Raw genomic sequence first — 17,792 nt, 5'->3', positions numbered from 1 at the left:
CCAGTTAAGGGGGGAAGTTTAATGATGCGGCCAAACCCCGAAGCTTGAATCAGGAACTCCCTCGAGTCCCCAACGTTCTGCCTCTGAATATCCAGTCCGGCTGGGCTGTGGATTTGGTGATACCGTGATCCCTATTTCCCCCGTGCAGTCACGGGCTGTTATGCACAGCAGACACCAGCAAGGCTTGATCCAGAGGCGATCCTGCAAATTCCGTTAACACGGAAACACGAATGCCACATTGCCAGTACAATGCAGGATGCTTGTAGAACGAGGTCCTCAGAACGCCCACTAGCAAGCGCGTGAAATATGCAAAGAACACCTCTCCAACAAAGAAGCATGAGGACACAGCGGGGAACTTGTCGGGGGTTCTTTATTCAGCAGCTTTTTGTGGCATGATGCATTTCTGCTCGCATGAGCCTTCCTCAGATGCCGCAGCTGAAACGAGGTGAGTCCAACCTCCTCCTTGAAATACTAGGCCCCTCCCATTATTGTGAGGTCAGCAAGCTACTCTGAATGCGTTGCAGCTGTAGTCAATTGTTCCGAACTACAGTTCCCAAGATTCACCTCTCCAGTGAGACCAGGTGCGGAGCTGCGATAATGTCCTGCAGTGGACGCTGAATTGCCAGTTAAGGTGGGAAGTTTAATGATGCGGCCAAACCCCGAAGCTTGAATCAGGAACTCCCTCGAGTCCCCAACGTTCTGCCTCTGAATATCCAGTCCGGCTGGGCTGTGGATTTGGTGATACCGTGATCCCTATTTCCCCCGTGCAGTCACGGGCTGTTATGCACAGCAGACACCAGCAAGGCTTGATCCAGAGGCGATCCTGCAAATTCCGTTAACACGGAAACACGAATGCCACATTGCCAGTACAATGCAGGATGCTTGTAGAACGAGGTCCTCAGAACGCGCACTAGCAAGCGCGTGAAATATGCAAAGAACACCTCTCCAACAAAGAAGCATGAGGACACAGCGGGGAACTTGTCGGGGGTTCTTTATTCAGCAGCTTTTTGTGGCATGATGCATTTCTGCTCGCATGAGCCTTCCTCAGATGCCGCAGCTGAAACGAGGTGAGTCCAACCTCCTCCTTGAAATACTAGGCCCCTCCCATTATTGTGAGGTCAGCAAGCTCCTCTGAATGCGTTGCAGCTGTAGTCAATTGTTCCGAACTACAGTTCCCAAGATTCACCTCTCCAGTGAGACCAGGTGCGGAGCTGCGATAATGTCCTGCAGTGGACGCTGAATTGCCAGTTAAGGGGGGAAGTTTAATGATGCGGCCAAACCCCGAAGCTTGAATCAGGAACTCCCTCGAGTCCCCAACGTTCTGCCTCTGAATATCCAGTCCGGCTGGGCTGTGGATTTGGTGATACCGTGATCCCTATTTCCCCCGTGCAGTCACGGGCTGTTATGCACAGCAGACACCAGCAAGGCTTGATCCAGAGGCGATCCTGCAAATTCCGTTAACACGGAAACACGAATGCCACATTGCCAGTACAATGCAGGATGCTTGTAGAACGAGGTCCTCAGAACGCGCACTAGCAAGCGCGTGAAATATGCAAAGAACACCTCTCCAACAAAGAAGCATGAGGACACAGCGGGGAACTTGTCGGGGGTTCTTTATTCAGCAGCTTTTTGTGGCATGATGCATTTCTGCTCGCATGAGCCTTCCTCAGATGCCGCAGCTGAAACGAGGTGAGTCCAACCTCCTCCTTGAAATACTAGGCCCCTCCCATTATTGTGAGGTCAGCAAGCTCCTCTGAATGCGTTTCAGCTGTAGTCAATTGTTCCGAACTACAGTTCTCAAGATTCACCTCTCCAGTGAGACCAGGTGCGGAGCTGCGATAATGTCCTGCAGTGGACGCTGAATTGCCAGTTAAGGGGGGAAGTTTAATGATGCGGCCAAACCCCGAAGCTTGAATCAGGAACTCCCTCGAGTCCCCAACGTTCTGCCTCTGAATATCCAGTCCGGCTGGGCTGTGGATTTGGTGATACCGTGATCCCTATTTCCCCCGTGCAGTCACGGGCTGTTATGCACAGCAGACACCAGCAAGGCTTGATCCAGAGGCGATCCTGCAAATTCCGTTAACACGGAAACACGAATGCCACATTGCCAGTACAATGCAGGATGCTTGTAGAACGAGGTCCTCAGAACGCGCACTAGCAAGCGCGTGAAATATGCAAAGAACACCTCTCCAACAAAGAAGCATGAGGACACAGCGGGGAACTTGTCGGGGGTTCTTTATTCAGCAGCTTTTTGTGGCATGATGCATTTCTGCTCGCATGAGCCTTCCTCAGATGCCGCAGCTGAAACGAGGTGAGTCCAACCTCCTCCTTGAAATACTAGGCCCCTCCCATTATTGTGAGGTCAGCAAGCTCCTCTGAATGCGTTGCAGCTGTAGTCAATTGTTCCGAACTACAGTTCCCAAGATTCACCTCTCCAGTGAGACCAGGTGCGGAGCTGCGATAATGTCCTGCAGTGGACGCTGAATTGCCAGTTAAGGGGGGAAGTTTAATGATGCGGCCAAACCCCGAAGCTTGAATCAGGAACTCCCTCGAGTCCCCAACGTTCTGCCTCTGAATATCCAGTCCGGCTGGGCTGTGGATTTGGTGATACCGTGATCCCTATTTCCCCCGTGCAGTCACGGGCTGTTATGCACAGCAGACACCAGCAAGGCTTGATCCAGAGGCGATCCTGCAAATTCCGTTAACACGGAAACACGAATGCCACATTGCCAGTACAATGCAGGATGCTTGTAGAACGAGGTCCTCAGAACGCGCACTAGCAAGCGCGTGAAATATGCAAAGAACACCTCTCTAACAAAGAAGCATGAGGACACAGCGGGGAACTTGTCGGGGGTTCTTTATTCAGCAGCTTTTTGTGGCATGATGCATTTCTGCTTGCATGAGCCTTCCTCAGATGCCGCAGCTGAAACGAGGTGAGTCCAACCTCCTCCTTGAAATACTAGGCCCCTCCCATTATTGTGAGGTCAGCAAGCTCTTCTAATCCAACCTCTTAGGCATTCCTAGGGTGCAAGGAGCCAGAGCAGAGGGTATATATTTCTCTTTTCGGGCACCTAACCTGTGGAACTCTTTAATGGAATATCTTCGAGGAATCCCAACGTAAACCGCCTTTAAGACACACCTGAAGACTGTGTTGTTCCCGGAGGTGTAATCTGGGTTTCTTCTCTTTCTAACTCAATCTAGCGCCCGGGACTCTCCTTTGGAAGCAGCTGCATGCGCATTACAAATTATTTTTAATTCATTTATTTTCATTTTCATCCAACTGGTTGTTTTTAGTATAAGCTCTGAGAGGTTAGAATGACAATTGCTTTTTGATTATTTGATGTGCTGATCACTATTTTTGCATAACACACAAATGAGACTTTTGGTTCCTGACGCGTGGTGTTTTACTTTTCTCAAGTTGAACGCACAACTTCCTTCAAAAGTGTGTATGAATGAAATCCCTACTTTGTCTGCAGGAGGTGCAGCGTGGTTTGAGTATCATTTGATACAAACTGACAAAAATCGATTGGGAAGAACAGCCAGCCCCTTCATGCCTCTCAACGACCCTGCCATATGTGAATTTGATTCAGTTTTGATCAGTGTTCTTTGCGTAATATACTTTTCAAAGAATGATTATTCACGCATCTTGCAAAAGAGTCCTGAGAGAAACATTACCATTCTCAAAACAAAATCATTTGGGCGACCAAGAATTGTATTGTATTTCAGTTCTTTCCCAGATGTAAATCCCTTCCAAACTTGTTGAGTAATTGTCGCTAATGGGTGCCAGGCCACCTAAAATTCATGACCCTGCCTAAAGGCCTGGGAGTGCCGCTTCATTAAAAGTAATTGCGAAAGAGTTCTTCACCAAACACCAGATCAATCACAGTATCATGGTGATGTCTGATCAGTATGCAATGTGTGGACAAGTAAACCCCCCAGATACTGAATACGATGAAAACAACAGTCACAATGATGCCACTAGATGAGTCCGTACTTAACTATACAATGTAGGAGCCTTTGACAACCATGGCAGGGAGAAATGTGTAGTACACATAAATATGGATGAACATCAATTCACCAAAATGCCATCATATGCCATTTGACCTTTACTTTCACTCACAAACACATGCTTACATATAAACACTCTCTCTCAGATAAACACACTCTCACCCGCAAGCACGCATATGACATTCATTTAAGAGTACTTTTTACTTACCTCTGCTGCCATGGAGGGTAATATTCCAGCTACTTGTACTTCATTCTTTATTACCCTAATAGTGAAGAATATATTAATATTCTCTTTTATTGTAATTAATAAACAATTTACAGAAAACAAGGAAAGTGGAGCCCCAACCAACGTCCATAAGGAAGAGCTGCCCTTGTGTTCCTGTCACTGGTTTTCCCACCTCTGAGGTCGCAAGGTTAGTGCCAGGGGTAACATGGGGCAAGCCAAGGTTCGCAGTTGCGACCCCTAAATTACGTCCAAGTAAACATGATGCATATTTTGACTGTTTTTGCAATAAAATATGGACAAAAGCTTCACAGATCTAGCTGGACGTTCTCATCTCAAGATCCAGTTTAGAGTTTGGATAGTACAGATAATTCTGAAATTTGTGGAGCAAGTACTAAACTTCTGTAAGAGGAGAAAAAAATACTGACATCCTTATGATGAAGATAATTCTGCTGCACATGCTTCACCAGAGTTGTTTCTTCAAATGATAATTCAGCATTTACTCTATAAATTGTAGTATTTTTAACTGCCATCAAATTCTGAATTTTTTCGGGATAAATCTTAACATAACTATTACCCCCTTCAGCCTTCTAATATGCATGACTATAAATGCATTGACATGAGAAGGGGTTAGCATTTAGATGTTCATGTATTACTTCAGAAAATATATTTTTTTCATTTAAAATATGTGCACTCAGTGACACTTCCTCTGTGAACATGTTTTTCAGTACAATTGACCAAGGGGCATATCATCAACGGCCAGCGATAATTATCGCTGGCCGTGTGTAGCGTGCAAAAAATTAGCACTGCATATCGCCGGATTCTATCGACTCGTGAGCGCACTATTACCAACGCGCATCGCCGAGGCGACAGAATCCCAGGCAAAAGCGGCAGAAAGAGTCGAAATCGCCGGAATTCCAGCGATAGAAAACCGCGTTAGGGAAATACCTTAGATAGGGAGACGTGGACTCAGGAAAACAATCCACTTCCCATTATACATATGGCTTAGTAAGGAAAATAGCAGGCGTTACAAACTGGCGAAAAACCCGGTTCGCGTTGATTTTGATATCGCTATGCGTGTTAGTGATACACTTGAAAATAGAGAGAATCAGGGTTAGTGATAATATCCCATGCTGTTTCACGGGACACGCCTCCCTTGCATCTCATTAGCGATGCAAAGTGATGCGATGTTGAAGCCAGCGCTAATCCCATTAAACACGCATTAGCGTGCTCTTGTAAATAAAGCAATATTTTTATCGTCACATTTCGTCTGAAAACGGACGCAAACGCGGCGATAAAAATATCGCTAGTCCTTTATAATGTGCCCCCAAGTACTTTAATCTTCTTATATGCTACTTAATATGTTGAAAACAACATAACCTTTTGCTCCTGAGAAGTAAAACAGGGTTCAATATTAAGTACCAATGGATTATCACATTGTTGAGCAATATGATATAAGTGAATTCTAGCAGAGGAATATTTATCATGAAATGTTACTAATCTTCAGTGGACCTGGCTTCGTTTTTTTGATTATCAGCTTCAGCTAAATAGATGATAACATTCTTTGAAACTAGCCATGAAATACCTAATTCATAGCCAAACATACTCTGGCACCAAGGGAGCAATGTCGTCATGAATCTTAGAAGTTGAATTTGATTTATCATTTAACTGTTATCTTTAAATATATTGTAGAAAAGAATGATAAAATGCCCTTGTTGGTGTCTGTAAATACACATTTCTTTCTATTATCTCCAAGCTTTTTATTTCAGAAAAGTAATCTCAATAACCCTAAACAAATAAAGCTTTTCAGTCTAATTAAAACACAAACAAATAAACACTGCCTTCAATTTTGGGTAAACATGCATTTGATTTGCACGAATCAGCCTTTCATTGTTATTTAAAACTTATATGTAGTACCCTCTCATAGAGACATATTCAGCTTTACATGCCCGTACGCTCAAATGCCACAATCTCATGCTAAGGATATGCGCCTTATATCACGAATGGTCACATTTTGCTAGAAATAGACACATATTGGTCAAGTATGCACAAAATATAAAAGCAATGTGTACCATTTTGCCAAGTTTTCCAAACCAGGGATGGGCATTTTTTTAAATATCAGTGTTATTTACTGTCCAAAGCATTTAAGAGTTTAATTTGCTGTTTACATTATTTGATTGATTTTATTCAAGAAAAAGATGGTGTAAGAAATTGAGTTACTGGTTGAGGGGGTGAAGCTCTTCTCGAGCAGCAATCCACAATCCTTGTCAGGGTGAGGTAGCAAGAAAACCCCAAATTAACCTGTGCTCAACCCTCTGATAGCTTGTCACGGAGCAGTCAGGCTTAACTTTGAAGCTATATGTAAAGTATTTATGCAGCACACAAACAGTAATAACGTGAAAACACTACAGAAGAAAAAATCCCACACCAATTTGGAAAAATAGAGTACATTTTAATAAACAAATAAGACTGAAACAACAAAAATCCAAGCAGTATAATCTGAGAGATGCAATTTTAAAGAGTTAAGTGAAAATAGTATCAAACAGCACAAAGCGCCAACTGTGGATATCTGGTTGTGCTAGAACGGGACAAAGTCACAAGTTCAGGCCTACCGCAATCGAGCACAGGCCAGCTACAGGGACCCTGTGAGGCCCACTGAACAAGAGTACCTTAAATCCTCATTACAAAGAGTTGCAGAGTCCTGCGTCGCGGATACGTCACGCAGCCAAGGCAATGCGAGGTCCTGGTGGGGATGCGTCGCGCAGCGTCGGGTCTGAGGAGCTGCAAGGCTACGATGTGAGGTCTTGCATTGTCATCAATGAGACCATCGACGGATGTGCTTGCAATGAGAAGTCCTGCGTCGAGGATTCATTGCCCACCAGCTAGTTCTGCAGAAGCTGCGAGGCTTACAATGTGGAGTTCTGCGTTACCGTCAAGCATGCCATTCAATAGAGACTTGCGATGTGAGGGCCCGAGTTGCGGTGCATTATACAGCGGCGGTGCCGATGGGGCGATGAAAAGCCCCTGTGTTGGGAAAGTCCAAACAGCAGAGACAATGCATCAGTTCTTCTCAGGTTGCGCTGTGCAGGAGAACAGATGGGTCGGTTCTGCTGGGGATTGCACTGCAGAGGAGATGTGTGGCTTCTGGGGTGTCCACAGATGAGCTGGTAGAGCACCTTCAGACCCACTTCCACGGGTCCAGGGCTAGAGTGGCAGCTCTTGGCAGGGTAGGACTCACAGATGACAGAGTCAAGGTGCTGAGGTCAAGATTGTTGGAAGCCTGCTATATCCATTAGGCTTCTGATCAGGAGGCCAGCCAACTAGCCCCTGGAGTCACTCCGCGGTTCTGGGTTTAGAGATGCAGGTCCAGTCCTTCTCAGACAGGCAGGAGGGCAGCAGGTCAGCACAGCAGGGCAGAAGCCCCTCAGAGAAGCAGTCCAGCAAAGTGGGCAGTCTTTTCAGCAATACAGCAGTCCTTCTGCCTGTCAGAGTCCACAGGTCCAGAAGTATTCTGAAGAGTTGGGTCTAAGAGTCCAACATTTATAACTAGTGCCCATTTTGAAGTGGAAGAAGCTTCTAGAGGTGTATACCCCTCTGAGGTGTTAGACATCCCCTTTCGCTCTCTCCTGGCCCTAACTTGTCTGGGGTCATACAAGACTAGTGACAAACCCATTGTGAGAGTGCTCAGACAGAGCCTTTTTTGAAGTGCAAGTGTGGTAGGTGACAGATCCTTTCTCTTGTTAACTCAGAGTGGCCCATCGTATTGTCTGGGAGCAATGCAAAAAGAACATCTGCCGACTTTCTAAAAGTAGCATTTTCAGAATTGTGATTAAAAAACTGACTTTATCATCAAAGAGGGCTTTTGATTACAATTCTTCAGATACCAAACTTGTACTATCTACCTGATCCCATTTGGAAGTTTCAGCTTATTAAATGTAATAAGGTAACTCCAATGTTACCCTATGGGAGAGGCAGGCCTCGCAGTAGGGAAAAACACATTTAAGAGTTTTTTACTGTGAGAACATGTAAAACTTGAAAGTCTTACTTTTTAAATACACTTTACCCTGCCCTCTGGGCAGTTTAGGACCCACCTTAGGGGTAACTTATGTATATTAAAAAAAAAAGGTTTGAGGCTGGCAAGAAGTTTATTTTGCCAGGTCAAAATTGAAGTTTTAAAACTGCACACACAGGCTGCAATGGCAGGCCTGCGACATGTTTAGAGGTCTACTTAAGTGGGTACCACAATCAGTGCTGCAGGCCCACTAGTAGCATTTAACTTACAGACCCCAGGCACATGAAGTACCACTTTACTAGGGACTTGCAATTTAATTATTTAGGCCAATTGGGTGTATGCCAATTCTACCATGTTTTAAGGCAAGAGTGTAGGCACTCTAGCACTGGTTAGCAGTGGTAAAGGTTGCAGAGGCCTAAATTCTGCAAAAAAGAAGATAGGAAAACAGAAGGGTTGATAAAAAAGTTAAGGGGAGAACCCTGCAAACGATACCAGGTCTAACAGTGGCGTGATAGGTTTTTATAAAAACGTTTTCTCCTATTATCATTGCCAGTACAATTGAAATGTATTGAAATGTTGTTTATTAGTAGGTGTAGTTAGGTACCTACCACTAGTAATAAAGCCACAATCACAATAAAAGGTCCAGTCAAGGTCTCAATAAATCATTCCCTTGCTCAGCCCTTGGTAGCCGGCTGTGAGTAGGCAAGCTTAACTTAGGAGACAGGTGTTTAAAGCATTTAAAAGCACCAATACATTAATTAAGTAAGACACAACACACAATACAAATCCAACACCAATTTATAAAAATAGGAAATATGTTTATGATTAAAATGAAACCAAAACAACAATATTCGAAAATAGAGAACCGAAGATATACATTTTTAAAGATTAAGGGCCATATGTAGGAAGCCAAATTGCGATCGCAAATGCTGAAATTCGCAGAATTTCAGCGTTTGCGATCGCAATTTGGGCAGTGTGCTATGTAGCACACAAAAACCCACACGCAAAATAAGGAATCGATACACTGAGCGGTAGGGCCCAGTCAAGTTTTTACTTAGTTTGGACTTAGTTGTGCTTGTCTGGGACAACGTTACAGTTTGAGGCTAATCGCGATGCAGGGGGAACACTGCAAAAAGCCCTGGCTTCTCACAATATTTATGTTCTAAGCTGCAGTATAAATTCGTTCATTTTTTATATCCAAATATAGACTTTGTTCAATTGTTAGTGATTATTTATATATTCATGTATTCTTGCAATCAAATATACAAACTATACGTTGACATTTACATATTTTAATAAGACACTCACCACGATGCTTTGATTTCCAACACTGATGCAGCCAGCCAAACATGGATTGAAGTATGTGATTCCATCAGATCCGCACACTGGCTCATATTCATGAATTCGACAACCACAGTTAACATTACAGCTACCAGTCAGGTTTCTGTGAGTCATAGTAAGAGTGGGACTGAAAAGTAAGCCATAAGGTGAGGGTTAAAAGTGCAGCATGGGGAATTCTAAAGATGTGCATTCAGATTCTCAGCATGACCAGTCCAAAATAGTCAAAATTCAGTTTTTGATATAAAATTTAAAGTTATCAGCAAGTAATATTGAATCACCTTCTTTCACAGATTTGTATTTTGCTATGTTAAAACTGACTATTTAAATCACTTAATTTATTGGAGTGGCAAACTCTCTGTTATAATATATTTCTGTGAATAATTAAACCAACTAGATGAACACAGTTTTGTTAATGCTAAGTTTTCACTTTGAAAGGAAAACGACTGCCCAAATAAGACAGTTCAAATGCCTGCATCCCCACTCCCCAGTGATCCCACGGCCATTCCACAATCCTGATCAGTGCAAGTTTGAAGTCTGTCCTCCACCTTGCCTAGACCCACACCACCAGGGCCGGACAGGCTGTAGCGAGAAAAGCAACACAACTGCCAATACTGAATTAACTTAATTTTTTCTTTTAACAAGGATCTGCTATGAATAAAACATGGCAGTCTAGTCTCACTATCGTCACTCGTTTATTATAGTCATTTTTTATGTCAAGGAAGTTTTTTTTCACTTTTTTCTCAAAAACATTTCTTGTGCATATACAACTATACAACAATATGTACAAATTTATACAAAATGTACAAAAACAGTCTTATAATTCCTCAACAACACATCCATACCAAGCCTTTCTCGCTACAGACATACAAATAACATTCATACACATAAACAAGACAATACCTCTGAGGTATAGGTCAGTGTCAACAAAAAAGACTTATTTTACATAAAGTTAGGAAAATTATGATGTATCCTAAATTTCTCATTCAACCAGTCTGAGCAGTTCTAATTATGTTATGTCCTAATCCAGTCTTTCTAAACTATTTATATTGTTGACCATTGACCACAAAAGATCTCCTAATCCAGTCTTTCTAAACTATTTATATTGTTGACCATTGACCACAAAAGATCGACGCGTTTCGAACACCCTGATTGCGGTGTTCTCCTCAGGATCAAAAACGATTTCTTAAAACTCCTATGTAAGGTCTCTCTTGGGACTGGTGTGGGTGTTGTTATATAAACACTCGCAAGTTTAATATTTTGCTTGGAGTGCCCGGTGTAGGCATGAAAATCTCTTCACCGGGCTCGCTTTGAGGCGTGGCGTGTGTTTCAATATGCCGCCGTATCACTCAGAAGCTGCATCCAATGCGTTAAATCTTGTAAAACGCCGTCAGTGTAGCGCATAGACGGCGTTGCCGGTCGATTCCTTCCGTTCGATTTTTACAGGCTGTAGCGGGCACCAGGCGTTTCCCCAGTGGGCCAGAAGAGTGGGACCAGTTTTGTACCGATGAGGTTTTTTTGTTGCCCGGGGCCCTGTTTTGCAAAATCGGCCCCTTGTAACAGAAGCACAGCAGCAGTGCAGAAGAGCGTTGCAGCCCTGGCAATTGCGTACGCCCCCCTCTCCCCCCCCCACCCAAGGGGGTCAGTCGGACATAATATTCCAGGGCTGGTTTGCGAGCCCAGTCCAGCCCTGCACACAACACATACGTGTTCCTTTTTCTTTTCCAACAATGACTCGTTACAACAGCTTGGTTTGTGACCTGTCTACAGTTTAACATCAAAGCAAGATATTAAATCCTTTTTATATTTCAAGAAATATAACACATCTGAAAGCATGCTGATTTTTTGGAGCGCTAGTGTGTAATTGGAGAGTTTTACAAGATTGCTGAAAACACTTCAAATATGTGACCCTCAACTTTTCGGGAAAAGTGGTATTAAATGTCCAGTTGAACATCGGGAGATACAGTAGGTGATTGCAACTGCAGAACTTTAACCTGAGGATGCTGGGAGGCATAGGTAAACCAGGGTGTAAACATTTCTGTTAGATATGATCCTAAGGTCTTTCTGGTTAGAAACCATCAAGCGAAACTGAACCTTAACAAGGAGGAAGCAGTATGAGGAGAAGGAATCAGGAGCACCCTCTGTTTCCACATAGTAAACCTAGGGGGCAGAATCCAGCTGTCTGAGGGTAACCTACATTTGGAATTAAAAAAACAAACACTATAATTGATCACTGAGTGGAGAGGAGAAAAAAACAACCCAGATGAATGTATCAGGAGGGGGAAGCCTAGTAAAAGTGGTTGGGTGTTTCATAGAGCAGGGAAGAAAGGCTAATATGGCAACTGAAAGGACCGAGATGCAAGTAGTCATTAAAATATTCTAAACTTGGTAGCCCTAGACCGAGAGTGTGACGGGGAGGGGTGCACAGTGGAGAAAGAGGAATCCAAAATAGACAAGTGCATGAGCACATCTGAAAAAAAGCAGACATATTGGGTGCCAAGAGAATGGAGAAGCCTGAAGTTGAAGAGGTGGGAGTTTCATCCGCAGACTTATTGAAAGGCATCACTGAGAGCAAAGACATCTTGAGCCAAAGCAGGATCAGTAGGCAGAGATGTCGTCTTTGTTAGGTAAATATACAGATAGTGCCCCGTGAAGTTAAGAAACGTGGAAGGTGGATGGTGGAATATGTAGGGACCCGGAGCAGTCAAGGAAATGCTACTTATCAGACCTACCATACCAAAACATTGGAGCGCGGGTCTACAACACACAATGAGGTTCACACAAGAACAGCATTAGAATGGTTGGTGTGGCAGGACTGGAAGGAATCAATGCTTTCCTCTCTATAGAGGCAGCAACAACAGGTAACCATTCACAAGAAACAGTAGCATGTTTATTGATAGTCTATCTATTTTGCATATTTCTGCTTGTGATGTAACTGCGGTGTGAAAGGAAATTTTGTTTAAGAGGGACTAGAGAAATGCACAGAAATAGACGAGCCACACACATTGTTCGAAATGTATTTACTGTAAACCCTATTTCAGTAAATGGAAGGCTTGGTTCTATTAACGCTGCCATGACACCATTTAAGAAGAAGAGTAGTAAACAAGGATTGATGCATGAAGGAAGCGAGGAGTTATATTACTTGTAAACTGGAATAAAGGACAACAAGTTCAAGCTGTCCTTTGATGGTAAACAGATGCTGAAGAGATCCACCAGTTCAGAGAGCATAAAACAAAGCTGGAATTTGGATAGGAATCTGTTGTCTGGTTGCAATAAGTGAAAGGAAGTTGCCAGCAGTCCTGGCACTGAAGAGCAGCAGGAATACACATTAAAGGGTGAAGGGTATTCAAATAGAAGTGAGAAAAGTTCATTTGTTTGACTGGCCATGTGAAGAATCCAGGGGTTGGCTCTTGTTTGAAGCATACATTTATAAATATAGGGAAAAGAGAAAAATAACAAAATTAGGAGAAATGTGCAGATGTAGTGTTTTCGGCTTCCTAATCCATGTATAAGGCCTTCTCTTCAAGTGTATGCTAGGCTTGAAATGAAAGGTGTAGGTTAATGTTTGAGTTGTCTTTGCATGAATTGTCAGACATACAGGCTTGTATGGTGTATGAACGGAGCAGTAAGACAGGAGTACGAGCCTCTACTGGCATGGTTAGGGCAGTGCTGAGACACAAGCCTTCATGGAGAGCTTAAGCATAATTCAAGCTAATAACATAAATAGGGAGAAGAGAAGCAGATGAGAGCTGCTTTCAAAGGCCATATCATGGTCTCAGTTGCACACAGGCTCAAACTGATCTTTGTACATGTGTTAAATGAAATCCCGCTACTTAGAGTGCATGAGTTTACTCTATAACACTGTGAGTCCTCCCATCCTTGAACCTGTAAGGTCCTGGAGGATGAGCAGTCTACAATCTACAGAAAATATGTATTGAAACCTCTACTTTTGTGAAACATCCTTGAATCTGTATGATCTTGAAGAGTGATTACTCCGCAACCTACACAAAACAGCTAATGAAACCCATCCTTTTGAGCAGATCAAAGAATTTCTAATTAGCTATATCTCTGGGCAGCCCTTCAGGAAACCCTCAGCTGTCAGCACCTCAGAGGCTAGGATCACAACTGCATTTCCATTTGCGCCAATACAACGTTAGTAGTTCACCACGCGCTTGTCTGTGTTGTTGCCATGCTGAAGCTATTTCCAGGTCCCATTTCAAGAGGCCAAGAAGGAGTAAGTGCTGAAACTGGAACCTAATAATAGATGTTATAGATGGGTACACAGGCAGCCTTCTAGCTTCCATGTATGGCTTTAAGAGACTTGTGTTGTGTTTTACTCAGTTTTCTTGAATTCTAACTTCTATTAATGTATGGAAGTCAGCTCAATCTGAGGAGGAGGATTGTTGAAAATGAAGCACCTTAAAGATGATCCAGGCCAGTTTATATTTGATTTTTGCTTCAGTCATAAGCCAATGAAGATCTTCAGTAAGGGGTGATGTGATCACACTTTCTTTCCACTGCTTTGAGAGGTAACAAGGATGTCCTAGGAAGAGTGATTAGGGTGACATTTCCATAATCTAAGGAGGCGATCACTAGTGCATGCATGACTGAATGGAAGTTTTTTGGAGACCTTTTGTACTTAGGGGTGGTTTAGTGCTTTTATAGATTAGAGTGAGGCTTGGTTTTTTTTTAGCAATTTTTGAATAAGTGAGTTAATGGGTGAATGATGGTCAGTCCAGTCCAGAAGCCCAGGGGGCAGATTTATGTCGGACTTGCGCCACGTTTACGCCGCCGTTGCGTGATGCAACGCTGCAGAAACGTGGCGCATCCCTGCGACCTATTTACAACGTGACGCATCTAGGCAGATGTGTCACGTTGTAAAGCCCTGCGCCACATGAAACCTGCGTCAGGTTTCATGTGGGCGTTCTGTCGCAGGGTGGGCGTTCCCTCGTAGGAAAGCCCCGTAAAACTGACGCAGTGAAATCTACAAGATTTCACTGAGTCAGTTTTAGGACGCTGCTGCGTCAAATCCTTACGCCTGCTTGAAGCAGGCGTAAGGAGTGATGCACCACGTTATGTATGGGTGGCCGCTGTACATTGCAGGAGTTGCGTCGCACTTGCGACACTACTCCAGCAATGCGCCGCCCGTAAACCACAAGATGCGTCATGCATCTGCCCTTCTTTGCACCATGATGCGCCTCATTGTAAATGCGGCGCATCTGTGGTGCCGCAAGGAGGGAATTGCGTTACGCATCAGTTCTGGTGCATCCCTGCTGATTTGCAGAGATGCGCCAAAACTCATAAATATGCCCCCAGATATTTTACTTTGCTGATCGCTTTGGAGTGAAGCCATCCATGTTCTGAGAGCCATGCCTTACTGAAGTTGGGTTTGTTTTGACTGGGAAGTAGAATGAATTCAGTAATTTCTGTGTTTATCAGTGTTTACCAAAGGTGGCCTTCATGGATTGGTTCCACAGAATGTTTCACTGCCACAAGGGTCATAACATATTGAAAGAGCTTAATGGGGATGCCATACTAAATGCTTATGAAAGTGCAGTGATGTATGCCTGGCTCTTATTCCCACTTTCTAAAAAAACGAATAAAAGGCTCCATACAGATGAATGTGATTTTGCCTCTAAAAAGAGATGATAGTTTAGATTTTGGAACTTTCACACATGCTCCAATTAAGTTTGAAAAGGAGCTGCTGGATTATGGGCCAGATGTACAACTCTTTTTTGTGCTTGCAAACAGGAGATCGGCCCATTTGCGGCGCAAAAAATAGAAATTGCCATGTACAAACGCTAATTTGTGAGTCACTGACTCACAAAATAGCGTTTGTGCTTCTCGCTATTAGGAAGGGGCATCCCTTCCTAATAGCGAGACTCACTGCCAAGTACTAATGTTTGTGACCGCATTTGCGGCTACAAAACACTCGCAGTTTACCACCTACTTCAAGTAGGTGGTAAACCACTCGCAAACGGGAAGGGAGGGACCCCTTCGCCTTTATGAGTGTGTGAGAAAATATTTTTTAAGAGCAGGCAGTGGCCCCAGGAACCACTGCCTCCCCACAAAAAATGAAACTGAAAAGTTTCATCTTTCTTTTTTAAATGCATCCTGTTTTCCTTTAAGGAAAATGGGAGGCATTTAAAAAAAGAACTGATTTATTTAAAAAGCAGTTCCAGACATGGTGGTCTGCTGATCCCAGCAGGCCACCCTCCCTGGGAGTGGTAGCCATTCCCAATGGGGTCTCAAATTGCACTTGCTTCATGAATATTGATGAGGCATGCAATATGCGGCCCCATTGGGAATCGCAAACAGTGAGAGTCGCAAATTGCGAGTTGCAAAGTGACGCAATTTGCGAGTCTCAAAATGCAAGCGTCGTACAGCTGGCCCTTTAGGACTTATCTTGGCCAGACACAGTTATATACTGCACGTGCCACAGGGAAGGTGGTACTGTGGTACACTCAATAAATGGCAAAAGGTCTGGTCTAGCCCGTCAGTTCATACACTGCAATACTAAATCAGCATTTCCTGTTAAAATGAGTGCGGTGGATTTGCCTATGGGAGGCCCCACATATATTCAGTCCCACCTGATCAGTTGCACAGCACACTCACGCCCACCAAAGGAAAAAATGCAATGGTGGAACTGAACTGATTTCTGGGAACAGCCCGAATTTCGGTAATTGGCAGTGTGCACCACCAGTTCCAACTAATTGACCAGGTTGGTTATAAAGTTATAAAGGTCAAGCGAAAAAAGACAATGAATAGTGTTATAAATTAGGGTAAAAATATGAATAATTGTTTGCTCACTTACCCTGTGGTGTATGGTATATTAATGCCTCCGAGGTTAATGCTGTCACATCCAACAATGAAAAGGGTTGAAAAGCACAGCAAGGAGACACCACAGCAGATCATCGCCAGTTTGGCAGATTCTCTGGCACCAAGTTTCAGTTTTTTTATAATGTAACCTCCTAAAATAATGCCAACGCCAGCACTGGGAACAATAATGAGACCTGCAAAGTGAAAATATTAAATAAACAGGCAGTTGAGATAAAAGCAAAATTACGAGGAAAAAACCGTAGTTCACAGAAGAGAAGCGAACACTGATTATATCAATAAAACCATGTAAAGGTATACAAGACAATAACAACGTAGGGTTGATTAGTGAATAAAACGATGTAATAGTCAGACACTCTATTTCCATGCAATATATTAAGAAAGGTCCTAATCGGACCAAAATAATTAATTAGTCTAAAAGGTAGAAAAATAGACTATTGTTTTAATTAATTTCTAAATATTTTCCTCTTTCCAACTGAAGGAAGTGAAACCATTTCTCTCAGAAAGCACTTCAGGACTGCCTAACCAACGTGTGTTTATTAAGATGATATAAGTGCTGCCTCCCAAACGAAAAACTCAAAGCCTGATAAGCACAATTGAATATCAAATCAAAAAAATTGCATGAAACATGTCCCTGGGTAGGTGTTTCCACTTCAAGTAACGATCTCAATTAAATGTTTCCCACTGATGGGTATTTTCGATAAAATAACTAGTTTCTGGTCGTCTTAATTTCCCCCATTTTTCAAGTAAAATTTTACTATAACCTTTGATCTTGCGATTTTATTCATATCTATCTCGAAGACGTTGCTTAAAAAACATTATCTTTTTACCTAATCTACATTGACATTTATCTTCTCTACTTGTTTTCTATAGTCCTGATTGGTCGTGCTTTTGCATGACACTTTCGTACAACAGTGCACAATAACTCCTCTGGGGACTGTCTTGATGCACTGGCCCTGCTACCAAAGATTAAACCATTAGACACATCTGTGTCACTCTGTGAATTGCATTGGGGCACAGGGTCAATAGGGTAGTTTCTCACAGTGACTATAAACATGTTGAAATTGTGTTCAAATAATGATAGCCCTGGCGCAGACCAGTTGCAAAATGATGGCAGAAGGTATCTGCTTGGGCACAGGGCACAGAAGCGAGCATAGCGAAAGGTGGGAGAGCTCTGAGAGAGATCAAAGAACAGGCCTTTGGTCCTGATGCAGAGACCAGCAGTAGAAGAGCAATAATGGATCTTTGGCCTATGTTCAATGGAACAGAGTATTTGGCCAAGAACTCACATGCCCATGAAATAACAGAAAGGCCCACAATTATACACAATACTTCTCTGACTCTGATGACATTTTCTGTCAAATGCTAATACAT

At 43.1% G+C, this 17,792-nt stretch overlaps 1 protein-coding gene across 1 annotated transcript in view; it reads right to left on the bottom strand.

Annotated features, from left to right (window-relative positions):
- SLCO5A1 (solute carrier organic anion transporter family member 5A1) overlaps positions 1 to 17,792 on the bottom strand; it is a 373,416-nt gene that overhangs the window by 72,109 nt on the left and 283,515 nt on the right. The window contains exons 6-7 of the mRNA XM_078687177.1: positions 16,396 to 16,594; positions 9,552 to 9,711 (exon numbers count right to left, since the gene is read on the bottom strand). Of these exons, the coding sequence (XP_078543303.1) occupies positions 9,552 to 9,711; positions 16,396 to 16,594 (359 nt within the window). The remainder of the gene's footprint in view (positions 1 to 9,551; positions 9,712 to 16,395; positions 16,595 to 17,792) is intronic.

The sequence above is a fragment of the Lissotriton helveticus genome, chromosome 4_1 (genome assembly GCF_964261635.1).
Source record: "Lissotriton helveticus chromosome 4_1, aLisHel1.1, whole genome shotgun sequence".
Taxonomy (NCBI): Eukaryota; Metazoa; Chordata; class Amphibia; order Caudata; family Salamandridae; genus Lissotriton; species Lissotriton helveticus.
The sequence above is the reverse complement of the archived record's forward strand: the minus strand, read 5'-3'. Positions and strand labels throughout refer to the sequence as shown.